At 41.2% G+C, this 17,576-nt stretch overlaps 1 protein-coding gene across 1 annotated transcript in view; it reads right to left on the bottom strand.

Annotated features, from left to right (window-relative positions):
- Window positions 1–17,576, bottom strand: part of LOC127414477 (probable glutamate receptor) — a 40,083-nt gene that overhangs the window by 16,003 nt on the left and 6,504 nt on the right. Inside the window, exons 3-5 of the mRNA XM_051652519.1 lie at window positions 8,001–8,032; window positions 7,360–7,539; window positions 2,206–2,426 (exon numbers count right to left, since the gene is read on the bottom strand). Coding sequence (XP_051508479.1) covers window positions 2,206–2,426; window positions 7,360–7,539; window positions 8,001–8,032 — 433 coding nt within the window. The remainder of the gene's footprint in view (window positions 1–2,205; window positions 2,427–7,359; window positions 7,540–8,000; window positions 8,033–17,576) is intronic.

The raw sequence follows: 17,576 nt of genomic DNA, 5'->3' as shown, positions 1-17,576 counted from the left end.
ATAGATCTATTTGCATTCCCAGAGACAACGCATTGTCACCTATGGTATTTCCTGACACATGCTCTGCTGTGCCTGGATGCTCTAGACCACAAATGGTTAGCCAGACACAAGTATGCATTCCATCCCATCCACTTACTTCACCAAGTATTGTGCAAAATCCGGGAGGATGAGGAATCTGTACTGCTATTTGGTCCTCAATGTCCCAACTGCCCATAGTTCCCACAGTTAATAGAGCTCTTGAATGACCCTCTGTGGAGGATTCCACTGAGCAGGGATCTGCTCATGCAGGCAGGGGGCACAATTTGGCATCCACAACCGGAATTGGGGAAACTTCACATTTGGCCCCTGAACGGTATCCATTTTATGCAGAAGGGCTCTCACAACCAGTACTCAACACCATATTATAGGCCAGAGCCCCTTCGATGAGACGTTAATACACCTTGAAATGGAGAGTGTTCGCTGATTGGTGTTTCTCTTGAGTCTAGGTACCTACAATGCGCTGTACATACTTCACTTTCTGCAAGAGCGCTTGGACACGAGTCTTACCCCGTCTACGCTTAAAGTGTATGTCGCTGTCATAGTAACTGGACATGTTCCACTAAGTGGTTGAGGCCGTCTAGCCACGTTAGTTATCCGGTTTGGGACTTAGTGCTTGTGTTAAAAGCCCTCATGGCACTGCCGTACGAGCCACTGGATACTGTGAGTTTACGCATGCTCTCATTAAAGACAGCACTGCTTCTCGCTTTGGCTTCAGTTAAACCTTCAAGCACTATCGGTCGATAACTACTATTTAAAGTTTGGACAGAGCTTGTCAAAAGCTGTTCTCAAACCCAGAAATGGCTACGTGCCAAAAATTTTGACCACTCCCTTCAGAGCACAAGTTATTACCATTTAGGCTTTCTCTTCTCCTCTATTTGATTCGGACAAGGCACAGAGACTTCACACTCTATGTCCCATAAGGGCGTTACATGCAGATGCTAATCATACAAGGCAAATGAGGTTATCAAATCAGCTTTTTGTGTGCGTAACAGGTCGCTTTAAGGGTTTGGTTGTTTCCAAACAAAGGCTTTCACATTGGATCGTAGATGCCATTGCGCTCACATATGACTCAAAAGTCATACAGTGCCCCACTGGAGTTAAAGCTCACTCCACTAGAGGCATGGCCTCTTCATGAGCACTATCTAATGGTGTTTCCCTTGAAGACATCTGTTTAGCTGCAGGTTGGGCTTCCCCCAGCACTTTCGCTCAGTTTTACAACCTGGATGTCACCTCTCTCCCTTCTCAAGTGCTTATTTTGAAGGAGAGCTAAACTGTGTATTATGTTGCTTACTACCAGCTTATTTATACATGCTCATTCCATAAGCCACAGTCAGCTGTCACCCTATATGAATTTCCACAACACATTCGGTTAGTGCCTTCATATTACATATTTTATATGATTTAAATCATCCTGCGATGCTGTGGTACCCAAATTGGCTAGCGTCATCACCATGTTTCATCAATTTACTTCTCTCTTCTTATTATGAAACGAAGAGGCGATTCTGTGGGTGTCTTTAATTACCCTATTGGCTACTAGGCATCGTTGCGCGTGCGAATCAGTAGCACGGCGTGATGGTATACATTCCCCATCTGCAATGCAGAATTGAAATGACCGACTTGAAAGGGAAAGATACGGTTACGTCTGTAACCACATTTCCCTGAAAGAAAGGAATGAAATGCTGCATAAGCTAGCCACACTACAAAATCATCGCTACAAGGGCCGAGTATCGCTCTGTAACCTTCAGTCAAATATTCTGAGGAGATAGCGTGCACCGCAGTACATATGCCCCATGATACACACAGGGAGGTGGAGCACTAAACGATATCTGCCAATTAAAATTGGCGAGATTTCAAAGAGTTTCAGAGATTGGTTACACCTGCGGAGATAACCAAAAGCGTCAGTGATGCAGCATTTTATTCCCTCCTTTCAGGGAACCGTGGTTACAGTAATAACCTTATTGTTTTTTAGCATGTAATGTAAAGAAGAAAAATTTATGAAACCACGATTATCAGATTTTATTGCATATGTTATATGAACTTAATATTGTTTTGATGAGATTTTGGTCTTTCTCTCTCTGTTCAAGAAGATAGGAGCTGCATATGTACCAAGTGACCTGACTTGCCTGAAAGGGATTTTGGTATAGCTAAGAGTAAATTCTGTCTTACCGTGCCACTAAGAAGATACAGACAGAGGTCAACAGGTAAGCGACCAGCACACCGATCCACATCTCAGTGGAGAAGAGGTTGATCAGACTGAGGAAGTCTTCAGAGACCAGATCCTTCCTCAGGATGAAGCTAATGCCAGTCTGCATGTAAGGTTTAGTCATGTCCACTGCTGCCTCACGTTTTGCTGTAAGTGTGAGCGGTGCCACTGCGATATCTGCTTCCTGTAGAGGCCAACAACAACACGCAAACAAAGAGGGTTTTTGGGCAACTAAGGAAAATTTAGCTATTCCTGAATATAAAAGCCACAAACTCTCATTATCATTGTTAAACATGTAATACATTATTACAAAAAATAATAAATAAAAGTGAATATTACTACAAATTTTGGGACTATCTAGGTGAAAATTCAAAGATACTGATATTTGTTTTCCCTTCCCTTTCCATTTTTCTTTTCCTAATTTTTTTTTAACAATTCTAGACACATTTACTGTATTTAATTTTCCTTCTCATTTAATTTTAATTGTTTCATAAGAGGGACTCTATAATAAATAGCCTATGCTAACAATTGTCTAAAGTGATTTGCAGCATCAAAGCGTCTGGAAGTGATTTTCAATAAGAGTTGCCAATTTCCACCTGATCTGTACTGTATGTAGCTGTATGTTAAGCGTAACTGTTGGGCTCCAGAAGTAAAAATCCCATTAATTTTCTCCAGAGCAGAACTAATTTTAAACAATAACTTATAAACCTTTAAATACAGACCTACCATGAGCTCTGAGGTTGTTAATCGATGGTATATGCTTTTGAAGCCATGAGCCTGTGTTATTTCAACTTCATTTAAAAAAAAAAAAACATTTGTATTTAATAGCAGAATTTGTGGTGAATAACTACACTACCCTTGATCCTGAAGAGAAACAATCCACCAATCAGAGAATCGCAGCTAACAAAGAGCATCAAAAGTACTCTGCAGCAACCTCCTACTCCCATGATGCACTGTAAATGATGCAATCGAGTCGGTCTTCCTATACTCTTAAACTCCTTGAGTATTTGCAAATATCTGAATATTTTGCAATAAAATTTAAATATATTGATGCTATACTTATAATCAACTTTAACCGTCGCTGACTGATTTCACTAAAAAGGGGACACAAGATCCGGGCCAGTGGACGGAGCCGTGTCAGCAGGCGTTCATGTGGGTGAAAGCTGCAATTTGCGGCGGGCCATTATTGCACTCTCCTGAATTCACTTTCCCTTTTATCTTGCAAACTGTTACACAGGTGCTGAAACCCGGGATTAGAGGAAGAAGGATACCCTGTCATGACGTCATCGCCACTGGAGGAAGTCTTCCGGTCCCTTGACAGCATCCACCAGGGTCAACACCAGGCCCTCATGGAGCTTTGGTGAGAGCAGCAACAGCGTTTTGAGGCGCTCCTTCGGGCCCAGGAGGAGAACCAGCGGGTGCTGTGGAGCTTAGTACCTCAGGAGGGGGCAGCCACCCCGTCCCCGGCAGCAGCGCACCCCCTCCATGTTGCTCACCAGGATGGGGCCTCAAGATGACCTTGAGCTCTTCAAGCACACTGCCGAAGCTCTGAAGTCACTGCCGGAACAGGGGGCAGTCCATCTTCTGCCGCTGCTGACTGGGGAAGCCCGGATCTTGGCGCAACAGCTTTCGGTTGTCAACCTCCTGGACTACTTGGTGCTAAAGAAGTCCATCTTGTAACGGGTTTGCCACAGCCCAGAAGAACACCTCAAGGTTGGCCGCCCATTTCCCTTTGCCCAGCAGCTCCGTAACGCCTGCTGGCAGTGGGTGTTGGCCAAGGAGGGCGGCGACGCCGATGATGTCATCGACCTGGTGGTGTTGGAGCAGTTCGTCTCCCGGTTGCTGAAGGGGGATGGCCGAGTGGGTCCAGTGCCACCGAATGGCGTCGCTGGACGGAGCGGTCTAGCTGGTTGAAGACCATCTGGAAGCGTATCCAGGGGTTGGCATGCCCCACGTCCTTTCTTCCTCTAATGTCTCCTCCCTATTCTCTCTCCCCCCTCCTTCCTTCCGTCCTGTTCCGTTTCCCTGGAAATGGGGGAAAATTCCCCAAAGACTGGCTCCCTGTTCATGGGGGTTCCCTGCTCCCATAAACCCTGTCTCTCCCCTCTCTTCATCCCAGGTGAAGGAATCCGCTGATACGAGTGTGGGCGGAAGGCTTGGGCCGGTCTGCTGGAGTTGCGGGAGCCGGTTCATGTCCAAGAGCCGAGTGCCTGGTAATGGAGGTGGGGGCCTTGATCCATATCCCCGACACCCCACAGACTGCCCCTGAGCGAGCAGAGACATACCAAATACTTGTGGGTATTAAGGGGGGTACATACCAAGCCTTGGTGGATTCAGGTTGTAATAAAACCTCCATTCATCAATGCTTGGTTCAAAACGGGGCATTGGAGGCAAATAATCGGGTGAAGGTGAGGTGTGTGTGCATGGGGATATTCATGATTATCCTATAGTAATATTCTGGGGACAAAAGCATAATATTGAGGCGGTGGTTAGTCCTCGCCTCACCCATCTGCTAATTTTGGGAACTTTGGCCTGGCTGGCTTTTCAGTCATTATTGAAGGGATTATGTGTGGATGGGTCCTGTGAAAATGTGAATTGTGTGCTATGTGTGAAGCGCTGGCTGGGGTGGCGTGGCCTGGGCCATCTGTGGTTGCTCCGCATCAGGCTGACACTGGGGAAGGGCAGGTGTCATCCTCCGCCCTTAGGGAATTCCCGGTAGGGGATTCCCTCTAGAGTAGTCGCGAGATGAAACCCTGAAGCGTGTATTTGACCAAGTGATAGTGATTGATAGAAGATCGGTTGTATAGAGTGACACAGGACACTCACACGAAAGAAGTTATGACCCAGTTGTTGGTACCAAAGAGCCGTTGGGAAATGTTATTCCAGGCGGCTCATTATAATCCGACTTGGGACAGGGGAAAACACTAAGCTGTCTCATTGCCCATTTCTATTGGCCAGGTGTTCACAGGGATGTTTTCCGGTGGTGTGCAGCATGCCGTGAATGTCAGCTGGTGAATCCACCGGGTGCTCCAAAAGCGCCATTGTGCCCCTCCCATGATTGAGGTCTCCTTTGAATGAATTGGCATGGATCTCATTGGGCCATTAGAACGGACTGCACACGGACATCGCTTTGCGCTAGTCCTGGTGGATTACGCAATGTGATATGTGCAACATCCCAGCATGTAGTGTTACGGAGGCACTCTTCAGAATAATCTCCCGAGTGGGGATTCTGAAAAAAATTCTCTCTGATCAGGGCACTGCTTTTATACCACGTACACTATGTGAGCTGTACAAATGATTGGGTATTAGATCCATTCGGACAAGTGTATACTATCCACAAATGGACGGCTTGGTCGAACAATTTAATAAGACCTTAAAGAATATGATTCGTAAGTTTGTGCACGAAGATGCTCAGAACTGGGATAAGTGGCTCAAATCCCTGTTATTTGCAGTGCGAGATGTCCCACAAGCCTCCAAAGGGTTTTGCCCATTTGAATTGTTATACGCCATAAGCCCGGGGGTGTGTTAGACGTCATGAAGGAAAATTGTTAGGAGGGACCTTCACAAAGCAAAAATGAAATTCAATATGTTCTTGACCTGAGAGCAAAACTTCACACACTGGGATGACTATCACAGGAGAATTTGCTACAGGCGCAAGAACGTCAGTCCTGGCTGTATAACAAGGGAACTCGGCTACGGGAGTTTGCACAGGGAGATAAAGTACTTGTATTGCTGCCCACATTGAACTCGAAATTACTTGTGAAGTGGCAAAGGCTCTTTGAGGTCACGCGGCGAGTTGGGGAAGTCAACTATGAGGTAGTGCATACGGATAGGAGTGGGGCACATCAGATTTACTGAACTAAAACCATGGAGAGAGGCGGTCTCTGTGTCGTTGGCGAAGGTAGTTCTGGAGAGGGAGGAGCTCGGACTGGAGGTGAATCTAAAAGACAATCAGTTCACCCCAGTCACTTATGGAGACCACCTCTCAGCATCACAATGTACGGAGGTTGCCAGATTGCAAAATAATTTATCTGACACGCTCTCACCTCTCCCCGGCCGCACTAATCTCATAAAACACCACATCGAGACAACCCCAGGGGTAGTGGTATGTAGTCATCCCTACCGCTTACCCGAACACAAGAAACAGGTAGTAGGGGAAGGATTAAAGGCCATGCCTGATATGGGGGTAATAGAAGAATCCCACAGTAATTGGGCCAGCCCGGTGTTTCTGGTACATAAGAGCGATGGCTCGGTCTGGTTCTGTGAGGATTATAGGTTAACACGGTATCGAAATTTGATGCTAATCCAATGCCTCGTGTTGACGAACTGCTCAATCAGTTGGGCACGGCTCGCTTTTAATCAGCACTGGATTTAACAAAGAGATAAAGAAAAGGAGTGCTTGGCCATCAAGTGGGCGGTTCTCACTCTCCGCTACTATTTGTTGGGATGAACATTCACCATCTGTTCGGACCATGCCCTGCTCCAATGGCTCCACTGCATGAAGGATGCCAGCACCCGGATCACCCATTGGTATATGGCACTCTAGCCATTTAAGTTCGACAGGCCAGGGGGCACAGATGGCTGTCGCAGACTTCCTCTCCAGAAGGGGGGGGGTGGAGTTATCAGGCTGGACAGTTCTCCTGCCCTGAGTGGAGGTGAGGGCGTGGTCGAGCGTTCGTGTGGGGAGAGAGGAAGTGGTAAGAGTTTTCACTCTGATGAATTGAAGGTAATTGCTGTTTCTATGTTCACAGTGAGAGATGGGGGAAATAAAAAGGGGCCAAACCTCAGAGTGAGGGAGAGAGAGCCCAGCTGACAAGCCATGAGTGTGTTGGCCATTGCCGTTTCCTTGAGAGCACCATTTGAGTGATTTATGTGAAGCTACACCATTGCGCAGTCAAGCGAACATGTTTTGTGTTATTAATAAATTTACCTTTGAGTTGGATTCGCCGTCTCCTGCTTCCTCATTCCTTGAACCTGTTAAATACACACTGTTGTATCCTGATTTTCAAATACTATTAGCTTCAAATCCAAATCACTTTTCACTGGAAACTTGTTGTGTCACACCTGGTTGGACACGATAAGATTAATTTAAAAAAGTTAACAGTCTTTGAACTCACGCCTCTGATAACCTCTCCAATCATGCCGTTCCAGTTGCCACTGTCATCGGTTGTGCCATATCGGCTGTCCTTCACCACGTGAACATCATATTTAAAGTCCAGTTTCTTAGAGAGAGCTGACAGCAGATCAATACAGAAACCTTCCAGCTCAGAGCCTTTAGACATCACATAAGGGTCCTCCTGAACAGAATTGTGGAAAATATTATTCAGTTACACATCATTAAAAATATAAAAAATCAGAGTGGTATATACAGTACCATTTATGAAAAAGCTTAAATTTAGCAGTTTTCTAATTTCATATACAATATTTTTTATTACAAATTTACATCTCTGCATATCAGCTTGATACTGATTGAAAAATCAATATGCATTTCAGAATATCTTAGTATTAGGTGTGTCCCCCTTTTGTTTTATTGACAGGATGCACTCGCACTGTCATGAACAAAACCTGATAATCCATGTTATCTAGAATGTTACCAAGAGTGTTTTGGAATTCTGACCTGAATCCCACAATCCCCTCTACGAGCCTGGTGCTCAACTCTCATAGTGAATGAACTGAAAATGTCTGCTCCATTCACTTCATGCCAATGGATGGTGGATGGTTATAAATAAGCTGTCCAGATGAAATTAATTTAACTCACCTTGATCGTTGTCACCCTTAATGGTTGCGGACCTAAAAGCAAAACATTTATTTCAACTTATTATAAATCCATAAGAATCCTACACCACTGTAACTGTAATTACTCATTTACTATAGGGAAGAGCAAATTAAACGCTTAGCTCAGTCTGGTTTAACATTGTCAATTGTAAACAAATATAACAGCATAGATGCCAAGATAAAAGGTAAAAAATAGAATAAGTAAAAATAATCAAAAAAGTAGTAATTAATTCTTATTGATACCAGTACATGGTAACATTTCTGTGGATATGTGGGTGATTGCTAGGGCATTGCTGAGCGGTTGCATTCTGAGTGATTGCTAGGGGATTGCTTGGTAGTTGCTAGGGTGTTCTGGGTGGTTTCTCACTGTCTCAAGCCAAGAGGCAAAAATTGTTAAGTCTGATTGCTGATCTGACTTGGAGAATCGTAACCGGCGAAACAATGTCCGAATTGTTGGAATTCCTGAGGACGAAGAAGGCTGAGATATGGTGAAATTCCTAGACGGGCTCTTTCCAAGTCTGCTCTACATAACAGGCCATAAGCTGGAAACCGAGCGAGCTCACAGAGTTCCGGCTCTGAGATCTGCGGAGGGAGACAGGCCAGGATCAATTCTGGCCAAATTTCAGAGATAATCTGATAAAGATCTTGTGTTACGCGAGGCGAGGATTAAAGGAAGGCTTTCTTGGAAGAACCACAGCATTTTCTTGTTCCCAGACTTTGCGAATTCGACAAGAGAGAAAAGTGATAGATTAAAGGAATGCAAGAAACTCTTACATCAATGGTTGCTTTTGCACTGATGTTCCCGGCCAAATTGAGAATAAATGCTAAGGATGGACGCAAAATATTTACATGCCCACAGCAAGCGATGTCCTTCATAAAGTCAATGGAGTGAGTAAGTCATTGTGTGATACTCACGTTGCAGCTGAGTGAGCCTGACTCACTGAACATTCACTTGACTGTCCGAGGAAAATGAGCGCCTTTTTGTTTCTTTTTGTGCTGGTTCCGCCTAGCGGCTGGAGTTTGTTTTGTGGAATAACACTCCTTCGGGACAGTTTGTGGATGAAGCAGAACGTTCTTTGTGCTTATGCCTCCTATTGGCTGGCGTTTATTTTGTGGAATATTTCTTGCAGGACATTGGAGTGATTAGGTCATTTGTTGCACTCATGTAACAGCCGAGTGGGCCTGACTCACTGAACATTCACTTGACTGTCCGAGGAAACTGAGTGCCTTTTTTGTTTCTTTTTGTGCTGGACCCGCCTAGCAGCTGGAGTTTGTTTTGTGGAATAAAAATCCTTCGGGACAGTGTTGTGGATGAATCTGCATGTTCTTTGTGCTTATGCCTCCTATTGGTTGGAGTTTGTTTTGTGGAGTATTTCTTGCAGGACAATGGAGTGATTAGGTCATCTATTGCACTCATGTAACAGTCAAATGGGCCTGACTCACTGAACATTTGTTTGACTGCCTGAGGAATCTGAACAGATTATATTTATTTATTTATTTTTTTTTTGTGCTGGTTCCGCTAGCGGCTGGAGTTTGTTTTGTGGAGGAACACACCTTCGGGACAGTTATGTGGATGAATCTACATGTTCTTTGTGTTTATCCCGCCTATTGGCTAGAGTTTATTTTATAGATTATCTTTCATTGTGTAATTTTGCCTCACAGAATTTGTATAGAAACACCAGACTTGAGCAATCCAATGGCAAAGTTGTCACGAGGGGCTCTCGAAGGCGTACATAGACTGTTTGAGTTTAGAGAGATGGACGTCAGTTGCCGTTGTCGTGCATAGGGTTAATGCGCATGTTTTTTTTGTTTTGGGGGATGTTCGGGCTTTGATTGTTGCACTAATGTTGGAATGCAGTCGTTATAATTTATTTTTTGACACACAATCTATTTTTTCTAATGTCAAAATGTCAAATGTTAATATGAGTGGATTGTCTCTCTCCACATGAAATGTGAATGGGTTAGGGCACCCCATAAAAAGAAGGAAGGTTATTTCTTTTCTTAAATGTAAGAAATATGATATAGTGTTTCTTCAAGAAACGCATATTTCCCCACAGGAAGCTGAAAAATTTGGGAAGATACGGGGTGGACATGTTTTCTTTAGTGCTGGCTCAAGTAAGAACAGGGGAGTCATTACATTGATAAGTAAGCATCTACAATTCAAATGTCTCAAACAGATTAAAGATAAATTAGGAAGAGTCATTGTTGTTTTAGCAGAAATTCAGGGGCAAAGGTTGATTTTGGCTAATATTTACGCACCTAACGCTGATGATCAGGGCTTTTTTATAGATCTTGAATATAAATGATATAATATTGGGAGGAGACTTCAATCTTTTGATGGACTCATAGTGAAGCAAAAGTGTGTAAGTCCCCTAGAGCAACAGTGACGCTTCACAGCATGTGTAAAAATCTTGGTCTTACAGATTTTTGGAGACTGTTGAACCCATCTGGTAGGGACTATACATTTTTTTAATCAGTCCATAAGATTAATTGTAGAATAGATTTTTTTTTTTTAAATATCTAAGACCCTCATTTCATCTGTTGTTGGTTGCTCAATTGGAAACATCTTAGTCTCAGATCACGTCCTGGTGAGTTTAGAGGTGTTGCCACATACGGAGAAAAATAAATCATATAGTTGGTGCTTAATGTAATTAATGTATCCCTTTTGCAAAATCCTGAATTTCAACAAATGTTAAAGGCCAAAATCAGTGTTTATATGGAGACCAACTGGTCCTCAGTATCCTCTGTGGGCGTGGCTTGGGAGGCACTTAAGGCAGTTCTTAGGGGTCAGATTATACGGTATGCCTCATTCATCAAAAAATCCAAAGCACGAGAACTCTTGGAGTTGGAAGGGAATATTAAAAGTGCTGAGGCAGAGCTGAAGCGCAGAATGTCATCTGATGGCCTCAGAGAATTGATCTGATTGTAATACAGAAATAATACTATTTTGTCGTGGAAGGTGGAGTTTTGGCTATTCAGGGCAATACAGTCATACTTTGAGTCAGGGGACAAAGCAGGAAAACTTCTGGCTAGATATATAAAGCAGAGAGAATCTTTTTCTACCATTCCCTCAGTGAAATCTGCTGGTGGTATAATATTTACCAGCCATTGATATTAATAATGCTTTTAAATAATTCTATCTTGATCTCTATAGTTCCACATCTTCGTCTACTGTTGAAGATGTTAGAAACTTTGTGGAACCATTAGAACTCCCTAAACTGAAGATTGAGCAAAAACATTATCTTGATTCTGAGATAACCTTGGAGGAGCTAGGCGAGGTAATTAAGGCCTTGCCTACAGGCAAGTTTCCGGGACCAGACGGCTTTGCCGCTGAATTTTTTAGATCTTATTCTACAGAACTGGCTCTACTTTTGTTAGAAGTTTATACGGAATCATTAAAGAATGGAAAGCTTCCGCCAACCATGACACAAGCCCGGATCAGTCTGATTCTTAAAAAAGACAAAGATCCAAGCAAGTGTAAAAGTTACCATCCAATCTCCCTGATCCAGCTAGTCATAAAAATATTATCAAGAATTTTGTCTAACCAATTATGTAAAGTTATGACATTTCTTATACATATAGATCAGGTGGGGTTTATTCGGGGCTGCAGCTCTTCTGACAACATTAGGTGTTTCATCAATATCATGTGGTCAGTGGCAAATGATGAGACTCTGGTCACTGCCATCTCGCTTGATGCCGAAAAGGCGTTTGATATGGTAGAATGGGATTATCTTTTTAAGATTTTGGAAATCTTTTATTGGTTGGATTAAGTTACTTTATAGACACCCGGTAGCAGTGGTACAAAATTCATTAATTTCAGATTGTTTTATTCTGGATAGGGGCACATGGCAGGGTTGCCCTCTTTCCCCATTATTGTTCTGTTTTGCCCTGGAACAATTAGCAGCCGCGATAAGAAAGGAGGATGATTTTCCAGGGGTGGTGGTGGGAGGTGTGTCGCATAAGTTTTTGCTTTACACAGATGATATTTTATTATTCATCTCTGTCCTTACTAGATATATGCCTTACCTCCACAGAATTATTAATTCCTTTTCTAAGTTCTCGGGATGCAGAGTTAATTGGTCTAAATCCGAAGTTTTGGCTCTGATAGCATACTGCCCGGTAACGACTTTTCAACCAGGTGCCTTCCAGTGGCCCAAACAGGGCATTAAGTATTTGGGTATTTTATTCCTAGCAAATTTGTGTGATTTAGTTAGAGTTAATTTTGACCCTTTAATAAAAATCTTTTCGAGTGATGTGGGCAGGTTGGCTTCATTACATATATCTATGATTGGGGAGGGTAATGTTATTAAAATGAATTGTATACCAAAACTACCTGCTACAGTCTCTCCATATAGATGTCCCCCTCTCTTATTTCAAGCAATTTGGTAGCATAGCGAAGTCCTTCATTTGGAATGGTAAAAGTCCCAGACTACATTTCAGTAAGTTGCATAGGCCGATTGACAAAGGTGGGCTAGGCCTACCCAAGATTTTGTTTTTATTATTATGCATTCGATCTCAGACATTTGGCGCATTGGTCGCTTCCACCTGAGAGATCCCCTCCCTGGTTTTGTATTGAACAGGAAGTTCTTTCCCCTATTTCACCATTGCAAAGCCTTTCTATCAAACTAATCCCCGTTATCTCGCATTTGCACTCGGTATGGACAAAAATGTCCAGAGTGTTTAATTTTAACATTTATTTAAATGTTGCCTCGAGTATATGGCTGAACCCAAAATTATGTATTAATAAGTCCCCTTTCTGCTGGTCAGAATGTGAGGAAGGTTAATACACTTGGTGACCTATATGAAATTGGAGTGTTGAGATCCTTTGAAAATTTGGTTCAACATTTTGGGATTCCCAGATCTCAGTTCTTTAGGTATTTACAGCTGCGCCACCTGCCCTGTACTATCTTTGGGAGTAGCGTATACCCCCACTAAAGCGGCAGATATTCTGGGAGTGGTGATTACTGCTTTTGGAAAAGGTCATGAGGCATCAGTGTATTACTCCCTGTTAATTCAGAGTCTGGGGGACGGAGCTTTAAATTCTGTCAAGAGATTATTGGAGTAAGATTTAAACTTAGTATTAGAAGAGGGAGCGTGGGCTAGGATTCTAAAAAACGTCAAGTCTGCATCAAAAGATGCAAGGGTTCACCTTATGCAATTCAAGATTTTACATAGATTCTATTGGACCCCCTCTAGATTGTATAGGCTTGGTCCTAAAGACACACCCACCTGCTGGCAATGCCAAACAGAAGATGGGAAGTGGGAGTTAAATGTTGATTCTGTGTATATATGTTTTGCTTTTCTGTGCTCGATGTATGAATCAATAAAATTGTTAATCATAAAAAAGAAATAGCATTTTAGCTTAGCACAAATCTAAATGTTCACATGACAATTTACACAAGGTTAACTATTTCTGCTGCTCCAAACTTACTTCTTTTTCCTCAATGACATTATATTCACCTGTTAAACCAGTGGTTCTCAACCTTTTTTTGATGAATGCCCCCCTACTCCATTCCCTATATCTCTTGGAATTTCTGAAGACAAACAAAATCAGTTATATTTTCTTACACTCAAACAGAAATATTTTAGCCTATTTTTTTTATTTTTTTTTATTTTTTTATAGGATATACGCATTTCTATTTAATCTCAAAAAGAGTGTATTTTGCATTTGCCCTTATGAAAATTGTAATTTATTTATGTATTTATTTTTATAGTTTTAACTCTGGTATTTGTAACAAGACCATAGTAAGCACATGGAAGCATGGATCTTCTTCACTACCATGGTTAGATGTAACATGATTTCTATAAAACAGTTTATGGCATTTTTGTTATTACAAACAGTAGGCCTACTCTAAGCATATGCAAAATCAAATACAAAATATAAACATTTAAAAGTTGTAACAGAAATGTATTGAATTCCCTCACTCCTCTAATGTAGCCTATGACAAATTTAATAGAGCTGAAGTAGTGATATGATAATATGTATTATGAATCTATTTCTGCCCAAAGTACAGTTATTGTTACTGTAGTAAATTAAAGGTGGTCATGTAGAATTCTGTGGCGAATTCAAATGGTTTCCTTGTCTTATGCCGTGCTTCTCACTGGATCAGAGGTGCACGTTTAAGAGCTCGAGACCGGTCTGTGGTAAAAAATGCACCTGCTTTGCGCTCACGCTGCTCTGTACATTGAGCCATATCCACTTACAGAGCCATACAGGTGCATTAGTGGAGGTTGTAACTTCGCCTGTCTATTTGACGCTGCTAAACCAGACATTTCAGATGAGTCGCTAGACTTCAGAATCAGATGAACTGTGGTACAAATATGTACCAACCCATATAATGGAGTCTAGATAAACTTGTTAATGCAACTTTAATGCAAACAGGAACTTGACGATAGATTTGATTAACATGACAGCCTCCATTTGTAACCTAACTCCCCGCTCTACACTAATTTGCTCTCAGCGCCCCATGGCATCCTTTGAATGCCCACTGGGGGGCGGTACTGTCCCAGTTGAGAACCGCTGTTTTAAACAGTGTGAAAGCACCCTCTGTCTGCTCATATGAATGTAACACATTATAAGAAAGTGTTTCTTTAATTTATATGGATAAATGTTTTCCAACTGAATAGACTAAATATTACATGAAGCAAATGACAATAAAATGCAAAGTAATCTCTTTAGTATTCAAAATACTTTTTGAATGTAACTGTATTCTGATTACCAACAATTTAAATTATAACTGTAGTGAAATACAGTTACTAATATTTTGTATTTTAAATACGTATTCCCGTTACATGTAATCCGTTACTCCCCTTCCATGAGTGCAACTGTCCCTGTTTGTTTTTCCCATAGGGGAATTTTTTCAAACGATAACTTATAAACCTTTAAGACAGACCTAATGTGAGGTAATTAATTTATGGTTTATGCTTCTGCTGACGCCATCAGTCAACATTATTTTAATTAAACGAAATAAAATAAACGTAATAGCAGAATTTCTGTTGAAGAACTACACTACCCATGATCCTGCAGAGAAAGATCCACCAATCAGAGAATCGTGGCCAACAAAATGCAGCAAAAGTGCCCCGCAGTGACAGCCCACTCCCATGATGCACAGTTAATGATGCAATCGAGTCGGTCTGCCTACACTTTTAAACTACTTATATATTTGTATATATCTGAAGATTTTGCAATAAAATTAAAATATATTGTTATAATAAATACATTTAAAAATCAATAGTTTTATATTTTTCTATCGTTTTTAATTAAATAACGTGATTCACAATGCTTAATGGGATAGTAGTTCATTCCCTCATTAAAGATGTTAAGTACACAGTCTTGTACCTTTGTGTTTTTGTCTGATTTTCAAATATTTTTGCTTCAAATCAATGTTTGTAATGTTGTGATTCACCTCGAAGCTGGTCGCTTTGGTTAATGGATTAGAACTCTTTTATGAATTTTATGGAATTCCCATTGAATAAAAGAATGGGAAAAATTCTTTCAGAACCAAGATGAATTAAAATGTGGACGAGCACTGTGCTCTGTTGCAGTATCAATTGTGTTTGTAGAACAACAACAATGTGGGATTAGTTACATGTAAGATTAATACTTAGGGTTTGTTCAAATCTCAAACCCTAAGTATGAGCAATAATAATAGTGATATTTGCCTCTAATTCTAAGAAAATAATATGATTCCTATTGTCTCTAATTGGCTGTTAGATGTCAGGTTTTTTTTGAGAGATAATCCAATTTTACAGTCAGTGATTAGCAACAGGCAGAGAACACCTCATGAGTATAGTAAACAGAAAAAGTTGTCTTAATTTCACGAGGGCAGTACACTTGGATGGCATTCCTGGCTGCTAATTAAGCATTCTATCATGCTGTGATGTACTTTGCAGTCTTCTTCAAACGGCCACTAAAATTCCCAAATTTAGCAGATGCAGACAATGTCCCACTTGTGCTACAGCTTCTGCCTCACGGCCACTAATCTTACTTTGACCAAATGAGACTTAAAAGGAGATAGCTGTGGATAAACAAAAGCTCGCTTTTTAGTGTGCACTGCCTCCTGCAGCGGAACGGATGCGTTAGGAGTTTGTGAAAGTTCCAGCAACTCTCTAAAGAGAGTGCTTACAAAATGATGGGAAAGTGCCCCCCCTTGTCTGGCTAAAGAGTCTTAGTGCTCTTGTAAGTTGCTCCCTTTATTGTTTTGACCGTCTTTTTTCATGCAGAGCAGTCCACATTAACCAGCAGACATCTTGATTCGTGAGAGATTTATGTGTATGGGAATTCTAAAACATGAATGAAGGTTTAATCTTTTGTTTGGTCTCAGCCTCAGACAGCATGCACACAGACTGCCCGCAGTCCATTTACTGACATAAAACTGGAAATTTCTTCCCCAAATCGGCAAGCTCTAATCTCGATGGCTGACTTTACCAGAATGATCTCAGGAAATATCGGTGACAGGAGGTCAAATGTTTTGACTGCTAAAATCACCGTACACTCCCAGTGGCTGAAGCTGGAACTGTTTTACGCACTGCACAAGAATCTTCGAATGGATGTGACAAGTTTTAAGCAATGAACCAAACCAACCAGGTCCAAGGTGAATATTACTAATTTTGTAATATTCATCTTGAAAAGTATATGAAAATCAGATGCAAAACTGTGTACTTAAATTATTTTATTTCCCTTACAAAAATGTTTAACTAGCCGCAAACTTGCCGCAAATTTGCAGCAAATGTGCCACTCATTATTTTCACATGAAAATGAGCATTTTATTCACCGTAAATGTTTACCAGAAGTTTGCAGATCTGAACCTCCAGCAAAACTTTGGCCACAATGGACAATTTGCTGAAAGTTTGCCGCAATGCTCATTTGCATGTGAATATTATCAGTGGCGAATGTGCGGCAAGTTTGCAGAAAATTTTCCATGAACTCTCGATTTTCTTAAGGGTAGTGAATGAACTACTCATCCCATGAAGCATTGTGAATAACGTAATTGAATCTGAAATGATAGTAAAGTATAAAGCTATATTAACTATACAAGCCATTGATTATAAGTATAAAATATTATATTTGAAGTTTATTGCAAACATGCAACTATAATATACAAATACTGTATATAAGTAGTTGAAAGTGTAGGGAGACCGAATCGTCTGTGTCATTCAGTCGCTGCTGAGCTGTTTAGGAGTGATTGCTGTTTCCATGGTAACAGCGACTTCTCTGATTGGTGGATATGTCATCAGGATTATGGGTAGTGTAGTTTATTTACAAAGATTCTTAAAAATTGAAGTTGAAATTACACTGAATTTTGGTGTCAAGTAGCAAATATAATTTCTTAAACTCAGAGCTCATGGTATATATATCAAAATTTGGGCATCATATTCACTTGCATTGTATGGACAAAAACAGCTTAAAAAATTATTTAAAAAAATCATCAATTGTGTTCTGCCAAAGAAGAAAAGTCATACACATCTGGATGGCATAAGGATGAGTAAATGATTAGAAAATTTTTGGGTGAACTATTCCTTTAACCAATTAAAATAAAATCTAAATTATAAAAATGTA

The sequence above is a fragment of the Myxocyprinus asiaticus genome, chromosome 24 (genome assembly GCF_019703515.2).
Source record: "Myxocyprinus asiaticus isolate MX2 ecotype Aquarium Trade chromosome 24, UBuf_Myxa_2, whole genome shotgun sequence".
Classification (NCBI taxonomy): Eukaryota; Metazoa; Chordata; class Actinopteri; order Cypriniformes; family Catostomidae; genus Myxocyprinus; species Myxocyprinus asiaticus.
The sequence above is the reverse complement of the archived record's forward strand: the minus strand, read 5'-3'. Positions and strand labels throughout refer to the sequence as shown.